Here is a 14,547-nt window from a genome sequence, read left to right on the forward strand (position 1 = left end):
CTAATTTAGTATAATTCCATTTATAACAAATTTCAATTGAAAAAATCTATTTTTAGACGCAAAAGACGCAACTCCACCAAGGTAGTTGACCTTACAATCCTGTGGGTTCTCATTACTATAACGATTATTACACTACCCGATTTGAATGAAATACTAAAATAACTAACACCTAAATAACCTAATTCTAAAATAAGAAGGTGTTATGGGTGTTAGCGATCAGCTGTGATGCAGCTCCCTTTATAATAATTGTAGTGTATTTTAAATTCCTTTTATGAAGTATGATCTCACTTTTCGTCTGTTTTTGTTTTTCAAATTTTGATAGTTGCTTTTTCTTCGCTATCTGGTTCGGTTTATTTTTAACATTGTAATTCTATCGGTTTCATTAAACATGTTTAACTTGCCAAAGGTTTCCATTATAGTGCACATCTCAATATACAGACCACTCGCCAATAGGAGTGTAATGAAAATAAGGGATTAAGGCCCCTATATTTCATTCATCGCGACGGTACCCCACAATCTCGCGAGTGATATTAATAGCCATCATCGTGAGCTCGCTCGAGAAATCGATTTCCGTTGTATTAAATTCTGTAACGTAGAGTATTGTATATTACTCTATGCAGATAGCAATACTGTTCAATATTACATCAATAAATATTTCAGTTCTCGCCTCGCTCATCCTTGTCAATTCAGACAATTTCCAGTGAAGATGCGCTAGAAGATAATTGAAATTTTGATATACAAATTTCAATCCTCGACTCGCCTCGCCGCCCGGTGGAATACCACCCTAAAGGGTCACTATGTCGGGCGCCATAACGGGGCTCATAATTAAGGGCAACGCCCACCCCTGGGACACAGATTTATATTTCTGGTGTAGTAGTATATTATAATAGGCGTTTTGATTTCTCTCTTCAACTTCAGTAAAAAAATATATTTGTTTGATGTCAATAATGTCACTGTCATCAGTCGGGTCGTGCTGTCGTCCTGTCAGATTAAGTGTGTGTCGTGTGCCTATTGAAATTGTGATTTTTAATATTTTCAAATAATCTATCAAATTTAGATTGAAATGCCAATATTTACGCTATTAAAACTATTTCGTGCATCATAACATTTCGATAAATGACAATAAATAAGTTCCGATGCAGCTTCTTATCAGACCAACAAATAATTTAAATTTTGGGGTTTTACATAATTTGGTGGAGGTCGAAAACAAACACCATGGCCTAGATACATACGTAAGTAATATAATACGTATTTTTAATACCCATTTTAATATGAATATAGTATAGGTTAAAGAAACGATATTTGTCACACTGGAAGTAATAGTATTTCTGTGCTGATGGAATCATACACATTACCGTCAATGTACATCTATGTAATTAGTAATTATGTATTCTTACTTGCATATATTATATATAATACATATAATATTGTTTTTTATGACTTTTAGACAAAGGTGTAAAAGAAGAGATGTCAAATTGTCCCCCTGAGGATAAAATGTGTGAAACCTTGTTTGATAGAAGTTATCTAAAGCAAGGAACCATGGCAGTGCCAGTGCCCAGTCACGGTTTGTCAGTGCGATGGAAAGAATTTGTTTGTGGGGGGGGTGCAGCCTTTTGCAATATTATGATTAGCTACCCTCTCAATAAGCTCATATTCAGGCAGGTAAGACTACTTGTAACTTTCTTATTATTTGCCAATTTGTAAGTAAAACAATGTGTCTGATACATGTTAATTTTTGTTATTTAACTAAATGTATATTCATTTTCAGATGATGCATGGAGTTGAAACATCATTAGCTTTAAATCAGTTGCAGAAAGAAGGTCTGTCTTATCTCTACCGAGGAATGCTGCCTCCCCTCATGCAGCGGACAGTGTCAATGTCCTTGATGTTCGGTATCTATGATGAATGTTTGCAACCCCTACTCAGTTATAAAACTAATCCTTTTGTAGCCAAATCAATTGCAGGCATTGTTGCAGGCTGCGTTGAGGCCACACTCATGCCTTTTGAAAGAGTACAGACCCTTCTTATACATCCCAAGTTCCATAAACAATTTAAGAACACAGCAGATGCTTCCCTCCATATAGCTAAACATTATGGTATAAAAGAATTCTATAGAGGACTTGTGCCAATACTTCTAAGAAATGGTCCCTCAAATGCGTGTTTTTTCATTATCCGTGATGAAATAACTGTCAGACTGCCACGCCAGGATTACATAGTTTACCAAGGCATACAAAATTTCATAGCAGGAGCATCTATAGGAGCTTTCCTAAGTACCATATTTTATCCTCTAAATGTTATAAAAATTGGCATGCAGTGTGAGTTAGGTGGACCCCACAGGTCAATGGCTTATGAGTTCAGGTATATTCTAGCGACACGAGGCTCCAAGTTTGCAAACTTCTACCATGGAGCATTACTAAATATTTCTCGAGCATTTTTAAGCTGGGGTATTATAAATGCATCATATGAAATTTTTAGAAAAATGTTATACACCAACTAGTCATATTTACAAAATTTGAAACAAGTTGTTATTTATAATTGTTTATAGGTGTTGCTGTGTACATAGTTAATTATGAAATGAGCATTATTTTGTAGACTATCTGTGTAAGTATTTATTTAATATTATTTAATGCATTTATGAAAAACTCTTTATAAGTATTCGGCTATGCCTAATATATGTGTATGTTAGCTGTGAATGCATACCCTTGTTGTGATATCGATTCGCCGTTACGTGCGAAACAAAACATATACCGATTATATGTTTGAAAAACATTGTGTGTCCTACACATTGCTTTTGTGTGTACATAATTCCTAGTAATATTCACCACATATATTGGATAACTTAAATACTTCTTTATTATCCTATGTTTCTTTATAAGAATTCCAAAATATATCTATTGTAGTTTAATGGTCATTGAATGTTAGAGCTATACTCAAACCAGCGCGTCGTCATCGCTTATTGGATGCGCTCCTTGGATACAAAAAAAAAATAGTTAAAAGCGCTTAACGAATTTGCGTCGGTTTCTATATAGCTTATGAAAAGTAGACAGTACCTAAATGTATCAAAGAAGTGTGATAAACTAAGATGTGCGTGATATAAAACCTTTGTGCTTTAAAAAATCGGACAGAAAATAAAAAGCACAAGAACGTACTTGCTTTGGTACTTTCTTTTATTTACTAATCCAATCACACATTATTCTCCTTCGTAAAAAAACACCCATCCTCTCTCATTACAACGGCGGTAACAGTTGTGCAAAATGTTACTTTGTTGTTACTTTTGCTGACTACTCATTCTAAACACTGCTTAGCGTAGATCCTACATAACCACACTTGTGAAGAAATTTTGTTGAGTAATTTTTCTACTTTTCGTGTAATATTTAGCTGTGTGCATAACATAAAACAACATGAGAAAATGTATCTAATTATACATCCACTCACCCAGAGACATAATTTTCACCCACCAAATTATAATTATTACTTTATTATTAAAAAATAAACCACTGCAAAATGCAGCTCCGCTTTCAATGTGTTCACCGTGGTCTCCTCGAAGATAGGTAACTAAAATGCATTTTAAGGAAATTCTCGTAAAACGACCGATATATATATATATATTTATTTATTTATTTCATATTGCGGGGCTATGAAGCAAAAAAAACACAAGGTAGTTGTTGTACATTGTTGATGAGTTCCTCTCATCTGTCTGCTATTTCCAATATCAGATCTAGATCAATGTAACAAATAATATCTTATACAAATTTGAATAGAACCACTACTGAGGTAAGTACGTCAGGGGCACATCAAGCCTGACACTTTGGACTGTTCTTATCGTATGCGGCACAGAGTTGGATTTAAGTCTTAAGTGTCAAGCTTGACGTGCTCTTGACCCTTTTCAACAAAAAAAAAAAAGAATCAGTTCACAAATCGCACCTTCAGAATGAAAGTTAATTATGACCCAACACAAAATTTCAACCTTTTGGGAATACGCAAAATGAATGTGAAATTTTAAACAAAAAAACAAAAGACCCATAGAATCTTACTTTTTAAATTAATAATCTTATGCACTTATTTTTTAAGTCGTTTTAAAGTACGAACTACTTTTCTTAATTTTTTAAATTAGGTTGTGCCGATGCGACCCTCTTCATCGTCATCCAGCCTTATTTCACCCTTTTCTCTTTGTTCCTGGCCACTTATTTTTGAAATTTTGAATCGTCCTTTAATTCCTTTTCTTCGTCATTCTTACTTTTCTTCTTTCCGGTTACCACTGTACTAAATTTCCAAAGCGAGCACCGAGCTCGCCTTCATATGAAATTCTGACCATTGAAAATCATGTAACTTAACTATTTGTAAAACATCCAAGGAAGTTACCCATTTGGGGTAAGTTCCTTTTTTACCATGTCTTGTATGTAGGCAATTTAAGTAGGGAGTGTTTTTTGTATGATTGTACTACCAGTGTTATATCGTTATTTTGTTTTGTTACAGCCTTTACGCTTTTACTTTACCTGGTCCTTCCTGTACCTTCTCTTTCTTTATTTCTATAATAAAATTCAGTGTGGACCGAGTCTTCTTCTTAATTGCGCAATACCCCTGGCCGAGGCCCGCGCGAGACAAGGCCACTTTCATTTTAAAGGGGCACAATATCAAAGTAATCTCACTTAAAATAAGTACACACAAAAAATACAGTCGAGTTGAGAATCTCCTTCTTTTTTGAAGTCAGTTTAAATTTTGAATAACAGGGCACAAACAATTTTTAACAATTGAAAGGCGACACACGTAAGTACACGATATCAAGTAAACATATTACGCTCTCTTCCAGCTAGTCCTCTGAAGTAAATAAATTACTAATCAGATGTCGAAATAGGCAAAACAATTATCTTTACGTAAATTTAATCTAATAAGTAATACACATAGAGTGTAATGTCCCGCAATGAATAAAAAATAAAGCTATGCGTTTTATTTCTACCTACAACTACAACACTTTCATTCTAAAATAGACTACAGTAAAGTACTAGTGACACATATAAAATAATAACAATAGGTAGTAATAAAGCAAAAGTTAAAATTGTTATTTATTTGTGATGTGTATGAACAAAACGAGAACTTCATTTCAAAGGTTTTAATTAAACCCTTAAGGTAACTACAGATTTGCTGGATTTTTTCACTATTGACACAACCAAACAAGAAGAGTAAATATGGAAGCAACAGACTATCAACGTTGTATTTTTTGTCGATTGACACGTATGATCAAACAAAATCGAATAAATGTGTAAGAAACAGACGATCGAGAACATTGACTTACAAATAAAATGATATGACAATCTATGATTATACCTTTATTTTATAACTAAAATGGGGTCTAGAAATTATATTTCAAGCTTTAATTGCCCGATATTGCACTTAAAGAGCAAAAAGGGGATTTGGCCCAAAAAGGAATTACGAAGTTTTAAAATTTAGCTTATTATATTTGTTGACCGCTAACAATAATAAGTAACAATAACGATCGTCAAAAAAGAGCAAATCTGTAGGCACCTGTACTCTGTCCATATTACCGATCTATGCTAATAATATTATACCGAAATTCGTTTCTCACGATTACTGATTTCAAGGTCGTAAATTTTTTACTTTTTTTATCGCCGCAATAACTTACGTCACGTAATAATTCATTCTATCAGAAAAAAATAGTGTTAAGGTAAAAATGCGAGAAATAGATACAAATTATGATAATATTTCCCTGTAAATGTCTTCTGTTATGCAGGACACGGAGTGTTATATTTCTATTTATTGTATATATAACATTTAGTTCTATAGGTAAAGCAATAATATGTACCTGTTCTTCAAAAGCGAATAAATATCTCCCTGTTATATTTTGACCAATAGTTGTGAAATGCTCATAATATCATTTTAGTGAGCACGAGTAAAACTGTTTTTACATTTAGTTGTTGCGCGCTGAAGACTTAAAGTGCCACACCCTAGACGGCTAGGGTGCGGCATTTTAAGTCTTCACTTTTCTTTTTATTATGCCGATTTTTTCCCCCCACTCTCATACAGAAAATACGTGAGAAAAAGGTTTAATTACTCTTCAAACAAGCTCCGTTCGGGATCCTTGTCCCCGAAGGGATCGTATTTTTTTAGTTTCAACAGTTCCGTTGTGATATCAAAGAACTTGGCCGGTATTTCTTCATCCTTGCATTGCTTTGAAGTTGGTGCAACTCTGCAATCACTGAAAACGCAAAATATCTTAGTAGAGCCTCTATGGTGAATCTATTAAATGTGGTGGTTACCAAGTAATTGAGGGCCGTAGATGCCATTTCCATTGTATTTTTGTAACAGAGATTTTTTAGTGGTGAACGGTATTTTACTATTTTCCGTTTAGAATTTGAAAAATGTGGTAACATAGTTAAGCGATTTGTTAAGAAATATGTGGTAATAATTATCTTATTTAAATAATAATTATCACTAAGAATAGAGTGGAAAATATACAACATTTGAGCGACGCACAAAGAGGAACAATACAGTATAACGTTCCACAGGAAAATTCTAATGGCATTAGTCCTAATTAGTATGTATGTACATTGTTATTTAGTCAAAGGAAAACAAATACTTGTACTTGTAATACAAAATTATTAACATTATCCTTGTTTTTACATGTAGGCAAGTGACACTATTAATATTGATGTCAAATTAACCGCTATATATACATATAATGGTTGGACATTGGAAGGACATGAAATCTAACAAATAGGTACCTACAGAAAACTTAAAGTACAGATGAGTTCTACTGAAGCTCAGATTTCCAAGTTGAGTTAGAGGTAGCAACAATTACAATGAACGAACGAATCTTGGACATAAAATTACAGTCACAACACAAAACAGTAACTAAAAGTATAATGCCGGGTTCACGAGTCTTTCACTTGCGGTTTTTCTGGCTTGCGTGACTCGCTTCGCGCATACGCAAAGATCTGTCGCGTACGCGCAGGTAGGATTGTTCACGAGTCGCTCGCTTGTGCCGGCCGCTCGCTTTGCGTTGCGCGAGTTTGATATCTAGCAAGCTTGATATCGCAAGCAACAAGGAACGTTCGCGAAGGACAGCACCACTGACCAATCACAGACTAGCAGCGTCCAGGCGTCCACTACATCCAAATCAAAGGCAAGGCGCCGCGCTTGTGCGCAAATCTCTCCGCAACGCAAAGCGGAGAACTCATGAACGCCTTGCGCGGAAGGCACTTCTATGCCGTGTACCCAGCCAACGCAAGCAAGTGAAAAACTCGTGAACCCGGCATAACATAATAAGATTATCACAATAGACGGCCTTATTGCTATGTAGCAATTTTATTCCAGGTGACATCAACAATTTTAAATACATTTAGGCGCTAGAATAACCTGAAGTACAAAGTGCATTTGTTCAAGTAAATACTTACCTACTCTTGCATACAGAAGAGAGACAAATCGTATTAATACAGCCTATAGACATTTTATTCTCTCTTATGAGCACAAACAATAAAGGTCACCTGTAGGTACTTACGCATAGTAAAGTCCGCTTTGCTCAGCACAACTTTCGTCAACTGAGCAGTAGATTGTAGTTTGTGCCCCGCAACGAGGAGTCTTCGCGAAAAAGCCAATGATGTACTTGAACAGCCACGTGCCGCCGGTCAACAAGGTGTCGCTGAAGTGCCTACCGATCTCCGTATTTATGACCCCTGGGTGGAGACTATATGTCATCACGTTATTTATGTTGTGTTCCTAAAATTGGCGTAATCTTTATTTTCTAGGTATTAAGTCCCACTAATATCGCGACCATACATGACGAAAATAAACCATCGATAGCGTAGAATTTTCGAACAAATTGTGTGGGGTTTGTTAAGGATTGGACCCTTCTTCGCAGCATGCTAGGTAAGTCCATACTAAGCATTGTTTAGGAAACCGCCAGAACCCTTCTGCAATAACGTACACCCTAATAATCACTGGTACCTAATTAAATAATGAATAACGTAACAAGCACTATTTGACGTAGTACACACTTTTGTATTGTAGCGTTATGGTTTCTTAAAACATAAACATCTTGTTTATGCTCAAGGGACACAGAGGCGGCCGCGGGATTTTTTTAAATGTATAAGTTCATATGAATCCTGACACACTGAAACGCGCGGCGGCCGCACATCAGCCGCGCGTTTTAGTGTGACAGGATTCATATAAACTCGTACATTACAAAAATTCCCGCGCCCGGAACGCTTCCGCGGCCGCCTGTGTGTGGCGGAGCATTAATTTTAAACAGACTTATACCGGTTTAACAAGGTGCGACTATATTTTAGCTAGTGATTGTGCACTTAGTAACAAACAATATTATAGAAAAAAAAACTTGTAATTGGTAAGAAAATGTGGACAACTGTTATTAGTAGGATCATTAGCAAAAATATAATCACATCTTGTTACATCCATAGAATTTCTTATCATGTACCTTTAATTTAATGCCGAGTGCTTTAGCGTAGAGCACGTTTGCGCCTTTGCTTCTAGAATAGGCGTCAAGTGCATCATAACGTTTCTTTTCAAAATTTATGTCGTCTAAATCGACATCATTGCCTGAAATCACATTACAATTTCTTTAAAAAATACCCATGAATGTTATCAACAAAATTAACTTCATGGACAACCACTTACTTTTATGCATCAATGATGATACGAATACTATCCTCGAAGGAGCACTCTTCTTTAATCTGGGCAAGAGCAATAGCGTGAGAAGAGCATGTCCAAAGTGGTTGGTCCCCATATGCGTCTCAAAACCGTCTTCCGTCCGTCCTTCAGGGCAGCACATCACCCCCGCATTGTTTACGAGAATGTTGATGTTACTCTCTTTGGCCAAAATTCGAAAAGCGAATTCTCTGACCGACTTTAGTTGTGACAGATTTAACTCCTCCACTACTAAAGTTCCAATACCCTCGACACCCTCCTTTGCGTTTTCAATTTCTTTCTTTGCTGACTCTGCTTTAGTTGTGTCTCTACAAGCCATTATTACTCGTGCTCCTGCAGATAGAGAACAAATTTCAAATTGCTGACTTTAAAGAAGACCTGCAATATTATTTTCGTGTATACATGCATACATGAAAGAATAACTGATAAAAACAATATTATTATCAATTAACATACTTAATTTGAACTCGGTGAAATATAAAAAATATTTTATATATTTATTTTCTTACAATCGAAACCTAAAAGATAAGTTACAAGTTCTTTTAACTGATTACCTGATATGAAAAACGTAATAGATTTGAGATATGCCTCATAACATAAGTTACTTATGTACCTAAATAATTATACGAGTATACTTAGCTTTATGTAGGCATTTATATCACTTTATACACCTGTGTATAAAAGGGTCGTTTATTATTTTATCACAGTAATCATACAGAAATAAAAAAGATAATTGAGGCTATCAGCGCAAAAGTGGTGCAATCCACATCAAATTTTTTTCTACAATATTACTTTAAATGATACTAAATATACATATAATACACATAATTATTTCATATTTGGATTCTATTTTCATGTATAAAAATATTTAAAGTTTTTTCAACTCGTTTTAACAAAAAAATGACCTAAAAGGACCTGACATTATCCTTTAAAAAGTTGATTGAGACCATTCATATTAATGGAGTGTAGCCACTAAACTCACCCAATAAGCTTTTATGAAGTTTGGGAGAACCTCGTCTCTATTTGTAAAAATGTCATTATAAGGATAAATAAATTTAAAAAACAAATAGAAAAAAAAATAGTTTTCAGTAGAGCCTCCTCTTGCCGAGACGGCTTCTGCAGTTCTTCGTGGCGTGCTTTGAATGTGATTTATTATAGTTTCTTGGGGAATATGTTACTATTCGGCCCTAATTTAAACTCTCGGATATGCTGTGGAACTGGGTGTACAGCTTTAACGCCCCGTTTCGGAATGTCCCACATATACTCAATGGGATTGAATATCACACATATGTCGCTTACCACAAGGCGCACGACTTGTTAGCCCCGTCACATGGTAACATAAAAAAAATTAGATTGCTTTGTACTGGCCAACCGAAACGACGAAATCCGACCTCCGCCAAGTGAGCGTGGACCTATTTCACCCGCTAGGTAAGTTCAAGCATTATCGTCCATGAAGAAAGCAGCAGCATCTCTGACACAATTTTCGGAAATGGGCGGAACTTCCGCCCAAAAAGCTAAAACGTAACAGACCCTACACCGTACGGCGTAATCTCCTCGATCGAATCAGACACCTACGCGAGAGCGTGATCTCCACATCGTCTCATCACTCTGCAGCAGCGGTCCTCATCAAACAAAGAAACTCTGGCTTTCTCAGAAGATAAAACTACTCTATTCTACAATTTTGAGTTACCTCAATCTTGATATATCGATACAGTCACATCAGTCATATCAGACGATAATGTCGGCCCCCTAGCTATTATTGTCCTGTATAGAGTTTGAGCGGCTTTCGCATGTACAGACCATTTTCATTCCATTGTATGCTCTACGAGTACATAGAGTACCTATATTTGAAAAGTTAAAATAAGTATTAAGCAATACAAAGATTGCAATTTGTGAAGAATACTATCGAGTTGTAGTCAAATAATTCTAGTAGTATATTTTAAGAATAAACGACTAGAATTAGTTGCTAAAACTTCAGAATCTATTTTTAGTGGATATACTAAGTTTTTTGCAGCCACTTGTTTAGACAACATTTATCCTAAAATTAGTTGATTATAAACATCGAGTAGGCATATAACAAACGATGATTATAAATAAGTTAAAGTTGATCACTGCGGCGGTGAGTTGTGTTAATAACAACTTGACAATTTGAAGTCTAATTTGTTACAAACATACTAAAACTAACATACTAAACTTAATATCTCGCCTATTTCCCACTGGGGTAGGCGTAATTTGTTTTTTGGGAAATAAAATTAATTTGAATTTGTAGAATAAAAGTTGTTTCTTTTAATGATAAGAATGTTTTGTTACGTAATGTTGGTTGGTTGAAAAAAAACCCTATTTTGTAAGAAACGTCATGCATACATGTGCCTTACCTCTCATGTAAAAATCAAGCGCTGTCTCCTTGCCGATTCCGGTGTTGCTACCGGTGACAATCGCGGTGAGGCCTTCAAGCCTCCGCTTGCTTTTGCACCATCCGCTTATGTAATCCATTCTGAAGCCCAACTAAATAATGAAACGATTTATTATTGTATTATACAAGTACGTATTGGCACACCGTGTAGCATCTTAACAATATCTGATTGGGAGAACGCTTCTGGGATTTTAATTCAAATCGGGACCGATCCAATCGGGTAGCCCATCCGCAATAGTACACGCCTCGACTCGGAAAAGACACAGTTTCCGAACAGGAGAGGCAATCAAAATCAAACTAAAGGAGAGGCCACACCGCGAACGAAGCTAAGTTAGCGTAAACGCTTATTACACTACTGAATTCAAGGGACCCTGACTGTAATTTTGGGGAAGTGTAATTAGAATTAGGGAGTTAGGGTTACCTACTTAGCGATTTACTAATAAGAGCGGCGCCCTACCTACCTATACTTACTCTATAGACTACAGTATGGGCAAACTTTTCCTTCGCGTGCCAATATTTACTAACGGAATCTATAGCAGGCCAGATTTAAAAATTTTTGATTATTTTTTATCTTTTAAATAACACGCTTCTGCTTCTATGTATTTTCTCAAACATTAAATTATTGTGCATATCTAATCTAGCATCAATTGGGTTAATTTTATGATACAGTCCATTGCACTGAAATTACTTCTAGACGACAGAAATAGGAAAGGTGGAGTACTTCCCTGGACGAACTCTTTCATAAGGAGCGCTACTGCTACTCAAATATGTTTAATGAAATGATCGCAACCTCTCCCTTGAAATTACTTCTATGGACGAACTCTTTAGCAAGGAGCGCTACTGCTACTCAAGAATGTTTAATGAAATTATCGCAACCTCTCCTTTGAAATCAAAAAATCATTAGGGATGACACAGTTTAAAAAAAATAAGTACTGGCAAATTTTATATTGGTTTCAAATCACTTCCTAGGGTTTTGAAACTTCTATTGAACCAAAATTCATCATAGACACGACTTCAAAGTTAGTATGGTCAATAGCCTAATCCAATTATCCAGTATCCTTCCCCAAAGATACTGAAATTGTTATAACTGTACAACAGTACGAAGTGTAAACTCTAAAAATCACATGTTTTAGTATGTTGACATTTATTTTGCATCAAATTTGGAAGGGCCTTTGAAATTGGGTAGTGTAAGAAAAGTTTTAGTTCACGAACTAAGTTAACCGAACTAACTGAACTATGTAAACTGATTAAAGGAAAACATCGTAGTGACACATTTAAATGTCGAAAAATATTCGTAATGACACTCTTTGGACGTATTTGTCCATTTTCTTTTTAGATAATACCCGTGTCAGATATTTTTATATACTAGTAAAGATATGTCGTATTTCGAGTTTCGATTATATGAAAATCCTTGAACTTTGTATATATTTGCGTTGCGTATGTAGTTATTTGCATATCTTTACAACACATTATGTTAAGGTTGCACTTTGAGAAAATTAAACATTTACCTGAGTTTCCCATCAATATTCACACAAAACTGAACAAACTATGCCATTGACAATTATCTCCGTGAACGCAGTGTGACCGGTCATGCACAACAACAGCAAACAACTGCCGCCGCCGGAGCGGCTCTGCGAAGTTTTAATAAGCTTACAAGGTTATAGCCAGTGCCACCCGACACAGTCATCATGTTAGTGGCAACAAAAACATGTACGAAATGTACATGATTGGAAGTGACAATTTTTTTTTTCTTTTCCACAACATAAAATAGACAGTGACATATGAAACTAATCTGAAAATAGCAACCAGAAATTTGGACAAGTCAAACAAACAAAACCTTCTTACAATCCCTTGTGACGTGAAAATAGTAGAGTGTAAGTTATAAATATAGTGGTGAAGAAGAAGAAGAAGAAGAAGAAGAGGAGGAGGAGGAGGAGGAGGAGGAAGAGGAGGAGGAGGAGGAGGAGTATGTATCGCCTTTATGTAGACTACTCGGCTTCAGAAAATAAACCTGTGGCATCTAGAAAAGTATTTGAAAGCGTTTTGTTTGAGGAGAATATTGGATTGTTTCAACCAAAAAAGGATGCTTGCGACCTGTGCTGCGCTCACAAAGTTGGCAATTTATCAGATGAGCAGTATGCTAAACATATCGAACGAAAAGACTTAGCTAGGACCGAAAAACGTTCTGACAAAGAATTAGCACAAAAAGGGATCATACATGCATTAACAATAGATCTTCAGGCCGTCAAACTATGTCCATTTCTCAATGCCAGTGCACTTTATTTTAAAACAAAACTTGCCGTGCATAACTTTTCTGTGTACAATCTTGGCAATAATGGAGTCACGTGTTACTGGTTCGATGAGACAGCATGCGACGTAAAAACCACTACTTACGCATCTTTTTTCGTGGACTACGTAACTAAATTACTGGATAATGATTGCAAGGACGTCGTTATATTTACAGATGGTTGTACAGCACAGAACAGAAATAATGTTGTATCGAATGCTTTGTTGCGTTTGGCTATGTCTAAGAACGTAGTAATAACTCAGAAGTACTTGGAGAAAGGTCATACGCAGATGGAAGTTGATTCAGTCCACTCGGTGATTGAGAGGAAATTGAAAAATCGGGAAGTATTTTTACCCTCTCGTTACGCCACAATAACAAAGGAGACCAGAAAAGTACCAAGTTTATTTACATTACCTGATTTATGAATCAATAAGACCTGGTCGAGGAGCGGGTGATCGTTGTGTTATTGATATAAAAGCACTGAGATATAATCCAAATGGCACCATAGATTATAAACTCCAGTTTTCAGACGATTTTGTTCCATTGCCTAGAAGACCAAAGAAGATTACGTCTTGGATTAACAGTGCGCCTTTGCTTTATGAATCCAGGCAACCATTTTCCAAGACAAAGTATGATCACCTTCAAGAGCTCAAGAATGTCATACCTAAAGACTGCCACACTTTTTATGATAATTTACCTTTCAAATAATTTTAAGTTCCTTCCTATTTTGACTAAAATGCTGTGATTTCTTAAGAGAATTTAATTAGAATTTAAGAGCAAGTACCACAGATTATTTTTGTTATGATTATTATTTGTTTTTTAAGTTTCATTTAAGTTAAGTTTCTTTATTTTCAACACCAGTGGCGGATTAACGTGTGGGCTGGTATAATAGGTTGTGCCGTCATCGGTCCAGTGTTTTTGCCGGCAAGTCTGAATGGGGCCAATTATTTAAGATTCCTAACAGAAGACTTGGAGGACGTTCTAATGGTCCTGCCAGTGACACAATACGTGAGACTCGTGATGGAACACAGGATGACTTTCCAGCACGATGGAGCACCCGCACATTTTGCTCGAAATGTATGTTCCCATCTGAACGACCGTTTCCCGCAGTGGATTGGGCGGGGAGGTCCTGTACCCTGGCCAGCGCGGTCCCCAGACTTGACACCGC

General features: G+C 36.0%; 2 protein-coding genes across 3 annotated transcripts; one reads left to right on the forward strand and one right to left on the reverse strand.

The window, feature by feature from the left end:
* Positions 1–980: 980 nt before the first annotated feature.
* Positions 981–3,036, forward strand: LOC113238453 (solute carrier family 25 member 51). The gene is made up of 3 exons (XM_026475286.1): positions 981–1,232; positions 1,448–1,662; positions 1,769–3,036. The coding sequence occupies exons 2-3, from the start codon at positions 1,468–1,470 to the stop codon at positions 2,495–2,497; spliced, it is 924 nt and encodes a 307-aa protein (XP_026331071.1). The 5' UTR covers positions 981–1,232; positions 1,448–1,467; the 3' UTR covers positions 2,498–3,036.
* An 899-nt stretch (positions 3,037–3,935) lies between these two features.
* Positions 3,936–12,731, reverse strand: LOC113238451 (retinol dehydrogenase 11-like). Of its 2 annotated transcripts, XM_026475284.1 has the most exons (7): positions 12,601–12,731; positions 11,055–11,184; positions 8,650–9,012; positions 8,450–8,571; positions 7,517–7,734; positions 6,078–6,214; positions 3,936–5,599 (listed from the first exon to the last, which is right to left on the reverse strand). In XM_026475284.1, the coding sequence occupies exons 2-7, from the start codon at positions 11,170–11,172 to the stop codon at positions 5,562–5,564; spliced, it is 996 nt and encodes a 331-aa protein (XP_026331069.1). In that variant the 5' UTR covers positions 11,173–11,184; positions 12,601–12,731; the 3' UTR covers positions 3,936–5,561. The 2 variants fall into 2 exon arrangements, with proteins under 2 accessions (XP_026331069.1, XP_026331070.1); XM_026475285.1 differs by lacking the exon at positions 3,936–5,599 and having other exon boundaries at positions 6,020–6,214.
* Positions 12,732–14,547: the final 1,816 nt, after the last annotated feature.

This window comes from Hyposmocoma kahamanoa, unplaced genomic scaffold (genome assembly GCF_003589595.1).
Source record: "Hyposmocoma kahamanoa isolate Upper Pololo Valley unplaced genomic scaffold, ASM358959v1 95832, whole genome shotgun sequence".
NCBI lineage: Eukaryota > Metazoa > Arthropoda > Insecta > Lepidoptera > Cosmopterigidae > Hyposmocoma > Hyposmocoma kahamanoa.